The sequence below is a fragment of the Lissotriton vulgaris genome, chromosome 6 (assembly GCF_964263255.1).
Source record: "Lissotriton vulgaris chromosome 6, aLisVul1.2, whole genome shotgun sequence".
Lineage (NCBI taxonomy): Eukaryota > Metazoa > Chordata > Amphibia > Caudata > Salamandridae > Lissotriton > Lissotriton vulgaris.
In genome coordinates, this window is record NC_141694.1 from 1,661,673,253 (window position 1) to 1,661,694,605 (window position 21,353).

The 21,353-nt window shown below is 50.7% G+C and overlaps 1 protein-coding gene across 1 annotated transcript in view; it reads right to left on the reverse strand.

Annotated features, from left to right (window-relative positions):
• The window catches only part of LOC147709274 (uncharacterized), a 99,043-nt gene that overhangs the window by 43,494 nt on the left and 34,196 nt on the right, over window positions 1-21,353 (reverse strand). Inside the window, exons 2-4 of the mRNA XM_086925921.1 lie at window positions 7,506-7,606; window positions 5,523-5,830; window positions 4,107-4,573 (exon numbers count right to left, since the gene is read on the reverse strand). Coding sequence (XP_086782047.1) covers window positions 4,107-4,573; window positions 5,523-5,830; window positions 7,506-7,606 — 876 coding nt within the window. The remainder of the gene's footprint in view (window positions 1-4,106; window positions 4,574-5,522; window positions 5,831-7,505; window positions 7,607-21,353) is intronic.

Genomic DNA, 21,353 nt, shown 5'->3' on the forward strand with positions numbered 1-21,353 from the left:
CAACAAATTAGGATGGCGCAAACAAGCTGACGCACCTCTGCGGACACACCGCACACCTGAAGCAGTCGGAAAGTCGACAGTGGAGCACGAACGCCGAGACCCGACATGAACCCCATGGACCCAGCCCTCCACATGCATCCGGTCATGTACCTGCTGCAACACTATCGCCAGATGGGCCGCCGCAGACGCCACCGCAGGTACGCCACTACACATATGCACCACACAACACACATGCGGACACAGGCCCCAAGCACCACACAGGCATCCTGCTGGGGGGCACAACACATCCACATGGGCACCCACACATCACCCACCTCACAACAAGGAGCACCACATCATCCGGAACACCCAACGACCGCCAACCAGCATCGACGTCACTGTCACGGTGACGTCACCGCCGTGGTCAATACATGCGCACCATGCAGAAGGCAGGGCCACACCAAGGTATGGGCAGGGCACAAACACCACAGGCACAGACCACCCACAACCAGACTGCACCCCACCCGAGCCACTCACAGGCCATGTGCTTATCCCGTGCACCCCCATGCACACCAACAAGCACTCCAACAACAAGGCCAATACACACACACAGCAACACACAACACACACCCAGGGACCCAGGCACAGCAGGACTGGCAGACAAGGAACACACAACAGTTGTGCACTCCCACAGCCCACACAATTGTATACAACCATCCTCACAGGGAAAGACAAAACAAACAACAGGCATACAACTCCTGGCTGCTACATGTGTGTCTCACACTATACAGGGGCACACATGCATACACCACAAACTTACACCCTTCACACTGCACACCTCTGCTACACCCAACACCACACATGACATGTAAGCCATGCCACCATGACTAATGACCAACACAAGATGAATATACACATACACGCCTGGCCAGAAAGAAAGGAAAAGACACACAGCTCAAGACAACACAGCCAGCAACAAACCCACTGAACCGTAGCCCACCCTGTGCTGCCAGTGTCCCCCAACATGACCTGTGAACAGTGTATGCAACATTAGCAAATCACCAACAATAGAACTGCAGTCCTTCAAAATGCCCATCACAGAGTACAACATCAGTAGTGGCAGAATGGACTGAAGACCCAGACACCCCTGTTCACACATCAGATGGCTACAAAGAGCCTTGCAGGGTAGAAATGACCAATACATGTCACACAGTGAAGGCAATGCAAACAGGAAAATGACAGTAACCAGCAAGGAGACTGAGAAAACTACACACCAGAAGTAACTGTATTTATTCACAAATTGCACAGATGTAGCAATACAACATCAGTACACAACAGCAAGCCACAATAAAAGGTCCAAATGACATAGACTAAGGACAAGTGAAACACAAAGAAGAAGGACAGAGTCCATGGTAGGGGAGACAGCAAGTACATGAGAGGCTGCACAGGGGAGAGCACAGCATATCAGAGCAACAGGCCCAGAGTCCATGGCAGGGGAAAGCACAGCATATCAGAGCAACAGGCCCAGAGTCCATGGCAGGGGAGACAGCAAGTACATGAGAGGCTGCACAGGGGAGAGCACAGCATATCAGAGCAACAGGCCCAGAGTCCATGGCAGGGGAGAGCACAGCATATCAGAGCAACAGGCCCAGAGTCCATGGCAGGGGAGAGCACAGTATATCAGAGCAACAGGCCCAGAGTCCATGGCAGGGGAGAGCACAGCATATCAGAGCAACAGGTCCAGAGTCCATGGCAGGGGAGAGCACAGCATATCAGAGCAACAGGCCCAGAGTCCATGGCAGGGGAGACAGCAAGTACATGAGAGGCTGCACTGGGGAGAGCACAGCATATCATAGCAACAGGCCCAGAGCCCATGGCAGGGGAGACAGCAAGTACATGAGAGGCTGCACAGGGGAGAGCACAGCATAGCAGAGCAACAGGCCCAGAGTCCATGGCAGGGGAGACAGCAAGTACATGAGAGGCTGCACAGGGGAGAGCACAGCATATCAGAGCAACAGGCCCAGAGTCCATGGCAGGGGAGAGCACAGCATATCAGAGCAACAGGCCCAGAGTCCATGGCAGGGGAGAGCACAGCATATCAGAGCAACAGGCCCAGAGTCCATGGCAGGGGAGAGCACAGCATATCAGAGCAACAGGGCCAGCAACACACACAGGGCGCAAACAATGGACTGCACTAGCACACTTGTGTGGGGCACAGGCGTATGAGTGTGTTGACAACTCACTCCTGGCTGTCATGCGGACTGGGACCTGCCTGTGTTTTGGAAGCTTGTTTCCTTCCCAGTATAAGAATTGGCTTGATAGTTTGGTTTGCCCTGTTCCCATCATGCACTGGGACAGGAACAGACTAATTTGCATGTAGCCAGGTTCTGAGCTGGGATGGTGCAGTGAGCTAAAAAACGGTGATGGATCAAGCCCTGATCTTTGGACTGGGTAAGAGTGGTCTACTTAATTCAGACACTCTGTTCATCACCACCCCCTTTTCTGAATCATTTTGTCCACCATAAGCGTGGAAGGGTATACTCAGATGTGAGTCCCTTGCTCATTGCACCATCAGGATTCAAGCAAGCCGGGCCGACGACGACTGAAATGCCAGAAACCGGTCCCCGGAAGCTTGTTTCCTTCCCAGTATAAGAATTGGCTTGGTAGTTTGGTTTGCCCTGTTCCCATCATGCACTGGGAACGGAACAGACTAATTTGCATGTAGCCAGGTTCTGAGCTGGGATGGTGCAGTGAGCTAAAAAACGGTGATGGATCAAGCCCTGATCTTTGGACTGGGTAAGAGTGGTCTGCTTAATTCAGACACTCTGTTCATCACCACCCCCTTTTCTGAATCATTGTGTTTTGTGGACAGCAGGCCCACTTGACTGGGCTGAAAGAAGCCCATGTGATGTAGTAATTACAGAGGGCCTGCAAGGTGGAGGGCTGTGTGGACCAGGTGGCACAGTGGCACGTGGAGGTGGAGTCATGCACACCCCTGACACAGTGTGGGTGGGAGAAGTTGGAGGGGTGCCCTTCCACTTTTTTGGTACATGAAAAGGCTTACCTGTCTTGGGGTTGATGGGAAGTGGTGATGGCACAATAGGCACACACACCAACTGCCCCACATCAGGGACAGACACTGCCACTCCCTCTGGTGATGTGCTTGATCCTGCCGAACGCTTAGGCTGGCTACGCCTCCGGACCACCTTACCCTCTCCGGAAGGTGTACCCCCTACAGTGCCCACATCCCCACTACCCCCAGGTGTGGTGTTTACATTGCCCTCCTGTCCCTTCTTGCCAGAGCTGATCACAACACTGACCTCCTTTCCCTTGATGACTGGCCTGGACACAACACTGGCGTCCTTTCCCTTCACCACTCGCCTGGACCCATCACTGGCCTCCTTTCCCTTAATCACTGAGCTGGTCACAACAGGGCTACTCTCTGCCTCAATGACTGGGCTGGTCACTACAGGGCTCTCCTCTGCCTCAATGACTGGGCTTGTCACTACAGGGCTCACCTCTGCCTCAATGACTGGGCTGGTCACTACAGGGCTCTCCTCTGCCTCAATGACTGGGCTGGTCACTACAGGGCTCTCCTCTGCCTCAATGACTGGGCTGGTCACAACAGGGCTCCCCACCACCTTCATCGATGTACTGTGTTTTGGGGTTGATGTTGTGGGTGGTTGTGTCCCTGTGCTCCCCCCAGTAGTACCCATAACATGCCACACATCCTCTGTGGGCATTGGACAGTCAATTACTGGAGATGCCTCAGCATCAAATGAGCCTGATGTGTGGCACAAAGATCTCCTGGCATTGCTCTTCTGGGACTTTTCCTTGTCTGTGCATATTCGTGGGGCCCTGCTCTTCTTAGGGGATGGAGTCTCTGGACGTGATTGTTTTGTTTGCGACTGACGTGTGCTCCTAGTGTTGTATCTTGTAGGTGATGTAGTTGACAAGTGGGGACTGTGATCTGATGTGGCCACTGAATGGCTTGTCGTCACAGGCACATGAGCTGCAATGGGAGCATGTGCCTGTTGGAGGGCTGACGTGACTGTGGCTGACAATGCCTGTACTGTACGGTGTAGGCCACCCACGTCAGAGTGTATGCCCTCCATGAATGCAATCACCTGCCCTAATTTGTTGTCTTGTGCACTGAAGGCATTGAGCAGGGCGGTCTGGCCCACGCATATTTGGCGCAGTACCTCGACGCACTCTGCACTGAGGGCAGCAGGGGGGACAGGTGCAGGTGCAGCAGTGCCAGGTGTGAATGTCACTCTTCCCCTCCTAGTAACACGGACACGGCCAGCACCAGAGGAAGTGGATGGGAGGCTGGCCAGTGGCCGCTGGCTGTCAGATGCGGAAGCAGACTCCCCATCCCCTGTGCCTGCTAACATGGATGCCTCACTGCTGGCATCTGATGAAGGGGTACTCTGTCTCTCAGCCACGGATTCCTCCTGCATACTCCTGTCACCCACAGAAGCGCTGTTTATCTCACTGTCACTTGGCTCAGTCTCAGTAGGCTCTGCTGCCGATGTGGTGCTGGTCTCGCCGCCACTTGTCTCCGGATCATGTTCCGCCGTGGTGTCTTGCGAATCTGCATTGGTGAGAGTAACAGGGTTGTGTAAGTGTCATCATCTTGTTATACGATTACAGATCAATGCAGCACTGTACAGGCCTTGGCCCACATGCTAAACATCACACCCTGCAATCACTATTCCGCAACACACCATATAGTCCGCAACAGTGCCTGTCATGCCCACAAACTGCATGGAGTGAGTCATGTCGAGCCACCGCCGGAGGAAGATCCTTCTCCTACCTGGCAGCCAAGACTTGGAACTCCCTCCCCACCCACCTTCGGCGAACCCAACACCATCTCTCCTTCAGGAAGCAGTACAAGACCTGGCTGTTCGAGCAGTAACATACCCCTCTCCCCCAGCGCCTTGAGACCCTCCCGGGTGAGTAGCGCGCTTTACAAATGCGGTGATTGATTGAAACATCACAACACCCTGCCAGTGGATGGAGTGCCCCCACCCCACTTACACCTGCCCCATGGACATGATGTTGCCACTACACTCATCACCGCTGACAGCCATACATTGCACCACAGGGTAGCACACACACCTGTACTCAGTTAACATGGCACGATGCCAACCAGGCCACACCAAGCACCATGTGCCAATCTGTGTTCACATCGTCTTCGGATGTGTGGTCCTCACACCAAAAGGTGCATGCAAAGTAGACATACATGGAGTCACACTCATGAAGTGTACATTGCAGTTCGGCAAAGTATGCACTCACCACACCATCCCAATGAAGAGTGACCATGTGGCCATAATACATCTATCACGGATTGAGGACTGCAGGCAGGAGCAGCGCTGTTAGGCCATGGTGGGCCAATGTCACATGCAGGCACACATGGCAGTCGCCACTCACATCACACATCACAGCATTGCAACACACGCACATCACATGTGTCACCGATGCCACTGGCCCTGTACACATGCATCCACTCCCCCACATACTAGCCCTCCCCAGATACTCACCATCTCTGTCTTGCAGATGATGCCCCTTCAGACGTGCAGACAGGTCTGGATTGGTCACTGCCAGTATGCGTCCCATCTGCGGCGTCATGGTTCTCCGTGCCAAACGCCCTGTGCGTGGTAGCATCCTCAAGGTCAGCTCTGCCACTTGCTTAGCCAGCCGGCTGATGTCGTCCCACCTCTTGTGACAGTGTGTGTGTCGTCTGTTTGATACCCCCAGGGCTCGCACCTTTGCTGCTATGGCCCTCCACACAGACTTACGCTGGTGTGGCTTGAGCTGAAGGTATGGAAATAGAGAAGGCAAAAAGTGACTTTAATGACATGTGACAAATCAGCATCCATCAGTACAGCGGCCACACACTGTCTCAGGACTCACAGTAACCTCCCTCCCTCCATAACTGAGGGTACCCTCACAAGGGCACTCAGCTTGACATAAACATTAGTGATTGCATGCACACATTGTGGCTCTAAGTCTCAATGACCTTCACACAGATGCATGATACCTCAACCCAAATGCATCGGCAGCAGTGTGAACACCAGTAATTGTAGAGGGCACTAATGGGGCATATGTAATATTCAGCGTGCAGCTACAGTATCAGGTTAGTCTGTTGATGTACATCGACTGGCAGTGCTGCCACTGAACCTACTCTGTGGGTCACACTGACTCTGACTATAGGGGCACCCACTAATGTGCTCACAAGCATTCACTGTTCTTCCATCTAATGGGACAACAAGCGTTGCTTCTGTATGTGCGACAATGGAACACACCCCACTCACACATACAGGTACAGGGCTATAAAAGAGTTACATGGCAACACACACACTCCCACGAGGTGGATGCAGCTTGTCTGTCAGTGTCTGTCATCACCCCACATCCCCAATCATATTATGCTGCATCACCACTACACGTCCCACACAACCCTGCCCTACAGCTCACTTTCTGGTGACTTACCACAACATTGGGCCCACCGAACAGCCGTGGGTACTGTGCCAACACCTCATCCACAAGGACATCTAGCTCCTCAATCGTGAATCGACTGTCACGGATCTTATCTGTTCTTGACATCCCTGTGGAAATGGCAGACCTGTGGCGGAACTGAGTTGTGAGGGCTCCCAGACAGCAGGCTCTTGGGGCAGCAGCAGGATAGGCTTCCAGGCAGCAGGCTCTTGGGGCAGCAGCAGGATGGGCTCCCAGGCAGCAGGCTCTTGGGGCAGCAGCAGGATGGGCACCCAGGCAGCAGGCTCTTGGGGCAGCAGCAGGATAGGCTTCCAGGCAGCATGCACTGTGAGGAGTGGAAATGTGAGGCTCACACACACAGATTTATAGCCCCCTCGGGTCGTTTGGAAGGTCAAAAGCTGCAACAATTGGTTGTCCGGGTCTGAATCGTTCAAAAGCAACCAATGCCCGCCTCCGCGGTTGCGGAGCACACCTTCCGCGATTTTCAAATATGCATCATGCCAGCGCCATCAACGCTGCCATTGGCTGCATGCAATGCTCCATGGCTGTGACGCACCGCGGGTGCCCGTGGTGCGGTACCGCGATGGTGCATCATTCAAAAGCAACCAATGGCCGCCTCTGCGGTTGCGGAGCACACCTTCCGCGATTTTCAAATATGCATCATGCCACCGCCATCATCGCTGCCATTGGCCGCATGCAATGCTCCATGGCTATGACGCAACGCGGGTGCCCATGGTGCGATACCGCGATGGTGCATCATTCAAAAGCAACCAATGGCCGCCTCCGCGGTTGCGGAGCACACCTTCCGTGATTTTCAAATATGCATCATGCCACCGCCATCATCGCTGCCATTGGCCGCATGCAATGCTCCATGGCTGTGACGCACCGCGGGTGCCCGTGGTGCGGTACCGCGATGGTGCATCATTCAAAAGCAACCAATGGCCGCCTCCGCGGTTGCGGAGCACACCTTCCGTGATTTTCAAATATGCATCATGCCACCGCCATCATCGATGCCATTGGCCGCATACAATGCTCCATGGCTGTGACGCACCGCCGGGGCCCGGCGGTAGGTACTCCCATTTTCGTACCCATTGGTGTGTATGTCAATCAAGGACACTGTATCATCACCCTGCAGCAACATGGAGAAGTGGACATCATTGTACACATGATGCCACACAGCCATGTCATCCACAGGTGGACGCACGTTCAGTGTGAGTCACTTTGGATTGGGTTTCAGACATGTTAGTCACACATTTGTTAGCTGATGATGATTGTCAGACTTCAGCTGTTCAGATTCATGTCCTTCCGTACACTTACTTGATGGTCAATGCAGACCTTGACCTGGCTGGTGGCACCGCATTCAATGGGACAAGACTTCTGCTATCACAAATGGTCAGGAACACAATCGGAAGTGTTCCTGCTATTGTGATCATTCTGTTGATGACAGTTTACATGATGCCTTGAGGTCTGGGAGGTACAACTGATGTGTATGATTGACATTGTAAGTCTAAATACATTAGCGGGTCTTGCTGCACCTTGTCTGCACTTGTCAATTGGACATCCATTAAGTCCGCATTCACTGTCCCAGATGTGTGTGCTATAGTTGTGAATTGTCACTGGAGAGGCGTGCCGTCTGTTTGTAGCAATTACGAAGCCATGTAACCTGAAGTGTCATCCGTCTCTCGTGCAATGGTTGTATCCCCATGACATCATTGGTGTTTTGTGCTATACCCATCTCATGATGCTTGTCACTGACATTATCTTTTCACTTCTCAACTAGGAGGAGGCCGAATCTCCTACGTCACCTCACAGTGCTGGTGGACATGGAGAATGAGGCAATCATCAGGAAATTCAGGCTGGACAGACCAACATTGAAGTACCTGTGTGATCTATTGGAGCCCCACCTGCAGCCTCGCCATCACTATCCTACGGCATTTACACCCACCTACAAGGTGATGGCAGCACTCCACTTTTTTGCGACTGGTTCCTTCCAGGAGACCGTGGCTAACGCTGGGGAGATGTCGCAGCCCATGTTCAGCATGGTGCTGCGGGATGTGCTTGCGGCCATGATGATCTATTGCAATCGGTACATACATTTTCCCAGGGGACGTGAATTGGCTGCGGTGAAGGGTGACTTCTATCCCCTAGGGCACATCCCGAATGTAGTTGGTGCAATCGATTGCACCCATGTGGGTCTGTTGCCACCGATGGCGACGGAGCACATCTATCGGAACCGCAAACACTACCACTCCATGAATATGCAGGTGGTGTGCCTTGCGGACATGACCATCTCACATGTGTGTGCCAAGTATCCAGGTTCGGCACATGATTCCTACATCATGAGGAACAGCATGGTGCCACGCATGATGGCGAATCTGCAACCCGAACGGGCCTGGATTGTGGGTGAGTATCACTACTGCTATGGCGTGGTGTGTATCACTTGCTGCACTCTGGCTGTACAACATTGCAATGTGTGATTGTCAGAATATCCCAGTCGCCCATGGCTGTTGGGCCCACTCCGAAATCCCCAGACACCAGCAGGCATCCGCTACAATGAGGCACAGGGCAGGACACGACGGGTCATCAAGTGGATTTTCGGCCTGCTGAAGTCAAGGTTCAGGTGCCTTGACAGGACCGGAGGCGCACTGGCATACTCACCTGGGAAGGTGTGCAAGATATTTGTTGCATGCTGTATGCTGCACAACCTGGCCATCCACAGGGGTGTCCCCCTGCTCCTGGACGATGGTGATGAACCAGGGCCACAACCTGCTCAGGGACCTCAATCCAGTGATGAGGACAGTGGAGAGGATGAAGGAGTCGACCTGCGCCAACAGCTAATTGAACGCTACTTCTCTTGAGGTGGGTGACTAGGTACAATGTGTACATTGTCTGGTGTTGTTGCTCTTGTTATGACTGGATATGCGCAGATGTCACCGATTGGCACATGTTCTGGCAGCCATGTGTGTTCTTTGCGTAAATTACGTTCATTGCTGTGATGTACATTGCAATATATTTGTGCAGATCTGGTGGACATTGTGTAATATGCCTGTGGTGTATTGGTTATTTGCTGTGCTGTGGTGTGTGTGTTGCCACAATGAGACCAGTGACTGTTGTTCTGTTGTGTCTCCCTAAGTGCTACAGAGGGTTCCTGTCATGCATACTGTACATCATTTCTACACATCATGGACATTGCCGACAATGAAAATACTGGACTACATAAATCACTACACAGATTATTGTGCTTAAGGTATTTTATTTTGTGAGTGGACATGTGATTGGTGCGGTAATATTTACATGAAGGTGTGGAATGAGCAGTGAGTTGACAGTCCTGTTCAATGAGATGGTACAGTAGACACCACATGGATGTGGTGGCCCAGTCCAACTGAGAGGTGCCTTTGCAAGGGCAATGTGGGGAAGATAGTCCAAAAGGTGAATGCTGTTGGGAAGAGGGTTGTCTTCATGGCTGGCTCCGTGACTGGCGTGTCGTGGGTGCTTTGCCTCCAGTGACTCCGAGGCTTTTCTTCGGACGCCCCCTAGTTCTTTTTGGCGGTGGGGGGCCTGCTGAATGGCCAGTGGCGTCAGGGGAGTCGTCCCTCTCTGTTGGCACAGGGGAGGATGGTGCACTGCCATCCTGCGGTTCAACAGAAGGGGACGGAGGTGGTGGTTGGGACACAGGCCAGTCCCTCTGCAACACCACTTGCTGGCCCATGAGGTCCACCATATGTCCCAGGCGGTTATTGATGGACCTCATCAGCACGATCAGCTCCCTCATGAGTTCATCCGACCGTCCAGTTTGTCCCTGGACCTCTTGGTAGGCCTCCACAACTCGGGAGAAGTGGTCCAGGGATGGTGTCCACTCCTCCCGAGGTCTGGTGGTGGCCCTGGCCCTCCCATGTGCTCTGCTGCCACGGACCTCTTCACTCGCCACTGGGGGGACACGCACTCTATCCCTGCCCTCCACAGCTGTTGGTGTGGGATGGTCATCCCTGGGGACAGGGTGGGTGCTGCTGGTGGTACTGGTGGTCCTGGTGGTCCTGGTGGTGTTGGTGGCAGTGGTGGTGGTGGCTGTGGTGGTTGCGGTGGTAGAGGCCGTGCCTGCAGGGGTCTGCTGCGTTGTAGTGGCAGCAGAGGTGGTGGTGGTGAGGATGGGGGCCTGGGACCTCTGGGTCTGTGGCACACCAGATGTGCCGGGCTGGAGCTCATCATCCATACTGTCGTGGGAGTCCACATCGAGAGTCCATGTGCCGGGGGTGGAGACTGGCGCTGCTGGTCGTTGGTGTTGTCCTCAGCAGTGAGTTCTTCGTCACCTGTGGAGTAGATGGGGAGTGATCAGTGTTTCTGTCATTGGTGTTTCATCATCTGTCTGTACACTACTTACATATGCATTCATCAGTAGTACTTATCATGTAAACACCATGTAACTTTTAATAGTGCTGAGTCACATCATCGAGTCATACATGATGATTGTCAATGCTTTGGGTTCTATTGCTGTAGGTTGTGTGGCTGCAGGTCACACACACACACCATGCGGAGTAACAGTAGATACATGCCTGTTAGGTGACTGTGCAGGATGGAATGGCTGACACTTGCTCCTGGGTGGGGGAGGCCTCCATGCTGCTGGGGTGTGGGACAGGGGGGATGGTGGGAGTTGTGATACAACCCTCCCACCCGAAAACAGTGCTCCAATACAAGATGGCTACCAACCTGTGAGTCTGTTAGTTAAACAGTGCAATGGCTGATACATGCTGCTGGGTGGGGGAGGCCTCCATGATGCTGGGGTGTGGGACAGGGGGGACGGTGGGAGTTGTGATACAACCCTCCCACCCGGAGACAGTGCTCCAATACAAGATGGCTACCAACCTGTAGGTCTGTTTATCAAACAGTGCAATGGCTGACACATGCTCCTGGGTGGGGGAGTCCTCCATGCTGCTGGGGTGTGGGACAGGGGGGATGGTGGGAGTAGTAGTGCAGGCCTCCCTCCCTCCCTCCCACACCCTCTCAGTGTAGATGGCTACCAACCTGTAAGTCTGTTTGTGAAACGGTGCTATGGCTGACACTTGTTCCTGGGTGGGGGAGGCCTCCATGCTGCTGGGGTGTGGGACAGGGGGGATGGTGGGAGTTGTGATACAACCCTCCCTCCCGGAAACAGTGCTCCAATACAAGATGGCTACCAACCTGTGAGTCTGTTAGTTAAACAGTGCAATGGCTGACACATGCTGCTGGGTGGGGGAGGCCTCCATGATGCTGGGGTGTGGGACAGGGGGGACGGTGGGAGTTGTGATACAACCCTCCCTCCCGGAAACAGTTCTCCAATACAAGATGGCTACCAACCTGTAGGTCTGTTTATCAAACAGTGCAATGGCTGACACATGCTCCTGGGTGGGGGAGTCCTCCATGCTGCTGGGGTGTGGGACAGGGGGGATGGTGGGAGTAGTGGTGCAGGCCTCCCTCCCTCCCTCCCACACACTCCCAGTGAAGATGGCTACCAACCTGTAAGTCTGTTTGTGAAACGGTGCTATGGCTGACACTTGTTCCTGGGTGGGGGAGGCCTCCATGCTGCTGGGGTGTGGGACAGGGGGGATGGTGGGAGTTGTGATACAACCCTCCCTCCCGGAAACAGTGCTCCAATACAAGATGGCTACCAACCTGTGAGTCTGTTAGTTAAACAGTGCAATGGCTGACACATGCTGCTGGGTGGGGGAGGCCTCCATGATGCTGGGGTGTGGGACAGGGGGGACGGTGGGAGTTGTGATACAACCCTCCCTCCCGAAAACAGTGCTCCAATACAAGATGGCTACAAACCTGTAGGTCTGTTTATCAAACAGTGCAATGGCTGACACATGCTCCTGGGTGGGGGAGTCCTCCATGCTGCTGGGGTGTGGGACAGGGGGGATGGTGGGAGTAGTAGTGGAGGCCTCCCTCCCTCCGTCCCACACCCTCTCAGTGAATATGGCTACCAACCTGTAAGTCTGTTTGTGAAACGGTGCAATGGCTGACACTTGCTCCTGGGTGGGGGAGGCCTCCATGCTGCTGGGGTCGGGGCCAGGGGGAATTGTGGTAGTGGTAGTGCAGGCCTCCCTGCCTCTCTCCCTCCCACACCCTCTCAGTGAAGATGGCTACCAACCTGTAAGTCTGTTAGTTAAACAGTGCAATGGCTGACACATGCTGCTGGGTGGGGGAGGCCTCCATACTGCTCAGCTTTGATACAGGGGGTATGGTGTGAGTTGTTGTACAGACCTCCATTCCCCAGACAGGCCTCCTAAGCAGGGTGGCTGGCTACATGTTGGGTGGGGATGGACAGTAAAATGGTGTTTGGGTATTGCAAGGAGGTAATTCTCATTGTGGTGTTGGACATTTGTCTGTACTTACCAGCCTCCGCTCCCCCGGCTACTCCTGTGAGACTCTCAGGTAGAAGGATGGCAAACACCTTCTCCTCCCATGGTGTGAATGTCTTTTGTGGGATGGGAGGGCCACTGCCAGTCACGTTTGCCAGCGTCCAGTTCTTGCTCCTCTTCTCCTTGACAACCCTCTTCAGGTCATGCCACCGCTTCATGATATCCTTCTTGGATCTTGGGTTGGCCCCTACTGCATTCACCCTTTAGACTATCCTTTCCCACATTTGTGTCCTGGTGGCTGGCTAATGGTGTCTGTTGGACCAGGCTACCAAATAGTTGTGGCTCTACTCTTACAATCTCGTTGACCATGACTGTCAACTCACTCTCGGTGAATTTTGGCATTTTTTGTGATGTCATGGTGTGGGGGGGGGTTGAGGTGTTTGTGGGTGCAGGGGTGTGTGGGTGCAGGGGTGTGGTGATGATGTGTGTGGGGTGTTGTGTGGTGGGGGTTTGTTTGTGATGGTGTGATGGTGGTGGTGGTGGTGGTTGGTGGGTGGGTGTGCTGTGTTCTTTTGCCTCTCCTGTCAGATGTGGTGTATGGCCTTGTCTTCTGGAGTGATGCAAAGGATTGTCCGTCCAGCCTGAACTGCCCATCCATGCCTTCCCTGGACCGGAAACAAGCTTCCTGGATTAAAGCAAGCCTGGCTGAAGATGGCTGTAATGCCAGAAACCGGTCCTAGAAAACTTTTTTCCATCCAGGGAAGGCATGGCTTGGCAGTTGGGGCTGGACTGTTCCCATGAGGCACAGGGTCAGACTGATTTGCATATTGTAATGTCTGAACTGGGATGGCAGAGCGGGCTAAAGAACAGTGATGGATTAAACTCAGATCTCTTGACTGGGTGTGAGTGTTTGATTGGTTCAGATGCTCCGTCCATCACCACCCCCTTTTGTACTGCTTTGTTCGCCATAAGTTGGCAGGGTATGCTCAGACGTGAGTCCCTTGCTCACTTTGCCACGGGATTCAAGCAAGCCTGACTGAAGACGGCTGTACTGCCAGAAACCGGTCCTAGGTAGCTTGTTTCCGGTCCAGGGAAGGCATGGCTTGGCAGTTCGGGCTGGACTGTTTCCATGAGGCACAGGGTCAGACTGATTTGCATATGGCCATGTCTGAACTGGGGTGGCAGAGTGGGCTAAAGAACGGTGATGGATTAAATCCAGATCTGTTGACTGGGTGTGAGTGTTTGATTAGTTCAGATGCTCTGTCCATCACCACCCCCTTTTGCACCGCTTTGTTCGCCAGGGTATGCTCAGACGTGAGTCCCTTGCACACTTTGCCAATGGATTCAAGCAAGCCTGGCTGAAGACGGCTGTAATGCAGAAACGGGTCCTAGGAAGCTTGTTTCCGGTCCAGGGAAGGCATGGCTTGGCAGTTCAGGCTGGACTGTTCCCATGAGGCACAGGGTCAGACTGATTTGCATATGGCCATGTCTGAACTGGGGTGGCAGAGTGGGCTAAAGAACGGTGAAGGATTAAACCCAGATCTGTTGGCTGGGTGTGAGTGTTTGATTTATTCAGATGCTCCGTCCATCACCAACCCCTTTTGTACCTAGTAGAAGAATGAGCAAAGCATGCAGGTTGATGCAAAGAGAGCTATGGTGTAAGGAATGCCTTTAATGGTGGCATGAACCCAGTTAAGCTGCATCAACTCACGACAGAGAAAAACCCTAAGTGCTTGGATATCTTGGCTGTTTGCAGTAAAGCACCTGGAATGACTATAAAAGTAGGCTTTGTTAGCTGATAAACTGTCTTTGAACAGTATTACGACTTATTATCAATCTCTTGATAGTGTCCATTATACTTAAGGCTTCTCCCCAACAGCAACTCACAACACTGCTTGAAATTGTAGAAGATAAGAAGAAGCCAAACTTTCTGTCTGTATCAAGCTTTGGGAATGGTTCTCTTGTACTCTCAGGGATAAGGAGGCATCATATTGAAGAACCAGCTGACCAGTGGACTGGCCTATGCTTCAGGCCTAGCTGGATGGAGTATTTGAACCTGTCTCTCACCGCTAACCATCTAGTGGTTATTGCCACTATCATTCTAGGGTCTTTATGACTGACCAGGAGGAGGATATCTACCATCTGAATAATGTAGGACTCTTGTCTATAGTACTACAGAAAAAAAGATAGAGAAAAACTGTTTCCCCTGTGAATAAGGACACAGCAGGTCAGTGAGACTGGACTTTTGCTGTGGCCCTAAAGAAGAAGGGGTAGAGGCATCGTTCTGTCCTGTTTATCTGTAGCTGGAGTCCCCCAAAAAGAGTGGTAAAAAGATTGGAAGCATTTGAATCTACCAGCCTGACAGCTAATACCTTTTTTTGCTTCACTCGCGGCATCCCTGGGGCAAAACAGTGCTGGTTATTGCATTTTGGTTTAGGTGCAAGAATGGTCTATTGTTGTTTATTTTGGTAATGCTCATAGATTAACATAGGGCCTCGTTTAGATCTGGGCTCACAGGGTACTCTGTGATGATCTGTCTGCTCTATTCAGATTCCTGCCCTGCTACCCTTGCTGACTCTACAAGCATAACCTTATGAGGAAATATAAATTTTATGGTCAAGTAATGTTCCCTAACGTGTACCCCACCGTCTCCATGTACCAGCTTAAAGTGCATGTAACTTCCCTCCTGTGCCAGTTATGAAGACGCAAATACATTTGCGTCCAACGTTAACATGTCCTCTTTCAGACCCACCCTGAATGGGTTGAATGTTCCGTTTCTAAGTATGCTATGCCAACGTCTTTTTGTGGTGTACTTTACACGTTTTTCAGCTCTGGCGAAGTAGGCCCTGAATTCTGCCATCGAGCCTTTTCCTGCCTTCTGACTCTGAAAGCCTCAGCCCAGGCTGTCTCTGTACCCGTGACCTCTGCCTTACTTCCTGTGCGGCTAACGGCGCTTAGCTCAGCCTGCTGCCTGCCAAGACTGAATTCAACCTTCGAATTATCTGTTCCGCTCCTCGAAAACGCATTCCTACCCACTAGTTTAAGTAAACATCTCCCCAGCTGCAGAGCAAAGGGCCCGGCCTCACTGTCTCCGTGCAAGTAATTCATAGCTCTGTTACCATGGAAGGCCCATGCCCCTCGCATCTCATGCAGACACTTAGGCGCTTATACACGCACTCACAGTCAGTATAGAATAGCTTCTGCCCCAGAGACCTTTCCCTTCTAGATAATATGGTTCCCAAACATCAGATATCAGATATGATAGAAGTACGAGTTGATCTGACATGCCAGACTTCTGTCTCTTTCCGCCAGTGTAAATGTCAAGTCCCCTGCACCCTCCAGTTTCACGTCAATCACACGTCATGCAGCTGCGCGCGCATCCAGGCCTTACATTTCTGCTGACATTACAAGATTCTGCTTTGTTGCCACCCACTTGTGACACCTACCTATGACGTTTCTAGCACACACCTCTATGTTCACGCCTAGTTCACGCCTTCTGATTACGTATTACTAACACGTGGATGCTGTTATCTTGTTTCTCTCAGCTGTTACGCCTACTGTATTGGTTTCTATAATGTGAATTAAGTATATAAGCTATGTATTGTCAATAAAATATTGCTCTATCCCTTCCTACACCCCAGTGGTGGTAGGAACATGATATCCGGTCTGACCATTCCTTTTTAAGGAATAAAACCCCTAAGAACTCTAACACCACGGACTCTGCCTCTTTCTTTCCGATTGAGTTATTATTGACTAAGTACTTACCTGCATAGAAATTAGGACGGTAAATCAAATATTTACCACATTATTCTGGCGCCCGAATAGGGACCCCTCCCCCACCCCACGCGCCGGTTGGTGCGTTGCAAGCTCTGTCCCCTGCCATCAGTTAGACGGAACTACGCGTACTGGCAGGATTTCCTGTATCTCCCTCTGGCCCACGGAGGTGACGAAGACTGCGATCAGCACCCAGACGAGGCGGTGAGGAGTGCGGAGGATCCCGACCAGAGCCTAGCCGAAAGAAGCAAGGTCCGAGGTGTCAAGAGGCCCACCAGTTTCCGAAGTATCCACGTGTCGAGTCGAGTCCAGTCCGGTCCAAGTCCAGTCGAGTTTTCCGAGGCCTTCCGATTCCGTGCTTCCCGGTGAGTACCATTGCTGGGACGTATCTAGACGGGTGCATTATTATGTATCCGGTAAAGACGGGTTTGGGTACACAAATTCGGTCTGCACTGTTTTAGACAGTGTATCTGTACTGTTTAGCAGTATATCCGTTATTCCAGTTCTTGCGCTGTTTTTAGCAGTGTATCTGTGCTGTTTAGCAGTACATCCAGTATAGGGGGGTAGTCATATATGTCTCAAATGTCTTTCATGTGATTAATGTCGTGGTATGAGTGACTGTTTTTAATGTGCGTTATTGTGTTCTTGTGTAACTAGCTGTGTTCAGAATTAAGTAGCAAGGATTGAGCATTCAGTACTGAGTAAACAAGATGCCGTTTTTCAATAAGTTAAAGCAGATAGGAACTAGGAAAGGGATACTAGAGGAAGAAATTCCTATCCCCCCTAGGGACACTCCTGGAAATTTCATGTATCATAAGCATGGCTTAGATGCCATATTGTATCTAGATTTATGGGCCGATTATACTAAGCATCTAGACGAGAGACACAGATGGCCTGTTACCGGAACATGGGATGCTGAGTGCATCATGAAGGTAGAAGAAGCACTATGGAAAAAGAAAGCCAGACAATCTCAGAAAGACGCCATAGAATTTTGGCGTAAAGAATCACATAAACGTGCTGAAAAAGCACTGCGTAGAGAAGACAGACATAGAGAAGAGTCAGATAAAGCCCGAGAAAACGAATTAGTTACTGAAGGGATCCGAGTAAAAGCAGAACAAGTAGACCGCGCACGAAACAATCTCGTAAATGGCATGTATCTTGTGGCCGAGGGTTCGCCTGAAGCCACTTCAGAAATACCGAAAGATCTGCCGCCACCATTGGTTCCAACTAAAGTAAATCACAGGACTACTAAGGACATATTTCTGAATTCCTATCTAAACGATGTAGCACCCGCTTACACCAATCCACGTGCCCACGTCCCGCCTACTGACGGTGACGGAGATGGCAACCCGCCTCCAGACCATATCCCGCCATTACCGCAACAAGGTTTCCCCGTCCGACAGCCTGTCGTTCCTCCACCTCCACCACTTCCCGCACCTAAAATTAATATACCAAATCCGTTTCTACCTGATCCTACTAAAAGACAAGTTCAAGTACACATACAGACTCCACAGAAGGAAAATGCCCAAGCCTCCGCCTCAGGAGGTGCAACCGGGGGTTACCAGACCCCGCCAGCAACACACAGATTACACCTTAGGGACATGCAGAACCACCTTACACTCCAATCACCCCGTCTCGACAGACTCAAAGCACCGCTTTCAGTTTGCAGATATGATCCAGTACCCGGCAAAGACGATAGAATGTTGATAGCATCACTACGCTTGCGACAAGCTACAGATTACCTAATGTTATTCTCAGGGATGACCGATCACCTAGATAAAATATATCATTTTGTCCAGACTGGGGAAAATCTTGAAAGTATTAAGGAGGCCCTGGCACATCAGAAAGTTGACACTCAAGCATATATATTACGTTTTTTCATAAATTGCTTAATAAGAGAACGAGATAGACCTGAGACAGAACAGGATGAAATGGAAGCACTAAACAGGTGGGGCCATAATATATCCGAGGGAAAGCATGATAGACAGAATTGTATATCAAGCATGTACAAGAAAATAAGAAAAGCAGTAATAGACATACACGAAAAAGAAAAAGAAAAAGAGAATGACTCCTCCGAGGAGGAGGAAGGACCTGAAGAACCAGAAAAGACTACAGATACGATAGCATATGTAGGTAAGGGAACTTACCTTAGGAAAGGCATTCGTCCAGAAAGCAAGAGAGTTTTTCTCTCTGGCATAACAAAACCGAATTCTCCTGAACATCAGTTTCAAGACACTGATAAAATGCTTCGAGAACGAATGGGGTACCATGTACTCAATTCTATGGATGAACAAGAACTAGCCCGGTCAGCAGTACTATGGGCTGACAATCCTAACATATACAATGATGAAACAGTAGCACAGACATTCCTGAACCTATCCCCAGACGAGCAGAAATTAGCAGGTACCTATATGATTCAGCACCTCCTCACGTTATACAGAAATCAACATTCTGATCCAGGTCCCTTACACGATACATTAGAAGCACTACTCATGGATAGATGGAGAGGCCTAAGTACAAAGTTAATACAAATAATTCTAGAACAACGTCACAGATATAACACTTTCTTAAGCTCACAATACGTTCCCGCTCCGCCCCCAGAAAGAAAAATGTATCATATGGAGCGTCTTGAAAGACAGAACCCTTTACGAGAAGTACATCCAGTTATGGGTGCCGATAATGCTTTGAAACGTGTGTATGTACACACACCTCTGACCAAGTTAGAACTATTGGAAATGAAGAAACTAGTACCTTGTCACGATAAAGACCCTGCAGGTTTTCACAGAGAACTTAAAGACATGTTACTGATGGGAGATTACACATATGCAGATATCATGAAAATGTTAAAGGTACTGCTGCCCACCGGCATCTACGAGAAACTCAAGGAAAGAGAATGGGAGGTGGGAGACAAAAAGATTATATGGACAGAAATAGAAGACGAAGAGAAACTTCGTACCCCAGGGCTAGGCCTTGGGGAGAAAACTAAAGCATTACCAGGTTTGATAGTACAGGTTCTGCCAAGATTACTGACAACTAGAAAGGAAGACTGGGACGCAATCTCGGCCTGTAAACAGAAACACGATGAAGATACTAGTGACTTCTATTCAAGATTCGAGAAATGTTTCATTATTAATAGTGGTCTTAAACCAAGTAGCGAGTCGTACCCGCATCTTTTTGTATCAAAGTTAGTCGAGAATTCCCTGATAGCAGTTAAGAACCGTGTATATAAGGTTGAGAGTACATGGCAAGCAAATACGCCATCGCAGATGTTACAGATGTTACAATACCATCAGAACAGAATCAGAGAAGAACAGGATCATGAACAGAAACGCATGAAAGACACGAAAATGAAAATGTTAGTGGCCCAGTCGGTTCCAGCCGACGGCCAGAGAAAGGGTACGGCCCAGACAGGAAATGCAGCAGCTCCCGTTAAAGGGACATGCAACTATTGCAAGCAGCCAGGTCACTACGTACATGAATGCCCAGTCCTGAAACATAATATATCAACAGGTAAAACTAAGGAAAGACCGCGTCCACCTAGACAAGACCAGGTCCAGCAACAGACTTCACAGAATATACAGCCCATGCAGAACACACAGCCTATGCATGTTTGACCACATACAGCACAGACAGTAGCGGTACCACAGTCACAGCCACAGCCCATTGCCGCGACTCAGCAAGTTTCACAACAGATGTACCAGTATGCCCAATCTGATTACCCCGATTATCCACGATACACATGAAACAGCCTAGAGAGGGAGGGTGGCTTGCCTCTTATTGAGATTCCTGTAGATCAAGAGGGTCCTTATGTACACAGTCAAGTATTGGGAAAAGACAGAAAGTTTTTAATTGACACAGGGGCAAGTCGCACAACAATCAGCCATAATGAAGTCCCAGGGGCACCCCTCTCAGGCTCACAGAATGTTTCCCTTGGTTTTTCAGGACAACCTATTGTAAATGAGGTATCGAAACCCGTCCCCCTGGCTGTGGGTCCATTATCACGTGTTACAGACCTGTTACTTACGAAATCATGTCCAGAAAATCTGTTAGGTATCAAAACATTGAAGGCTCTAGGAGCAGTGATATGTTGTTCTCCGGAAGGAGTTAGACTTTTCTTGCGAGATTTTAAGGGTCACTATGTATTACGAGAGTTTGATGTCAGATTGAAAAATGTACCGGATCACTTGTGGGCACAAGGCCCAACCGATGTAGGCTGCATGCACATTACACCATACCGTGTTACACTGAAGCCAGGTGTTGTTTTACCCCGAATCAGACAATACAAGTTACCACCCGATGCTGTAGTGGCTTTACTGGAAATCATTGAAGAGCTCATTGCCCAAGGAGTGGTCGTAGAGACCGACTCCAATATCTGTAATTCCCCTATCATTCCGATTCTTAAACGTACTGATCCCAATGCACCGCCAGTATATCGGCTGGTGATTGATTTACGAGAACTGAATAAATGCATCGTTCCACAGTACCCTGTGGTTCCCGACATCTCTTCCCTATTGACTGCTATTGATTCTGAAGCAACGTTCTTTACTGTAATTGATCTCAAGAACGCCTTCTTTAGTGTACCTATCGATCCAGAGAGCCAATATCTCTTCGGATTCAGTTTAAATGGACGAAGTTTCAAATTTTCACGCGCACCTCAAGGATTCACAGAAAGCCCCAGCATCTATAGTCAAGCACTGAAAAGACAACTTGATTGTATTCAAATGCCAGTTAACACCGCTTTATTGCAATACGTCGATGATCTGTTGA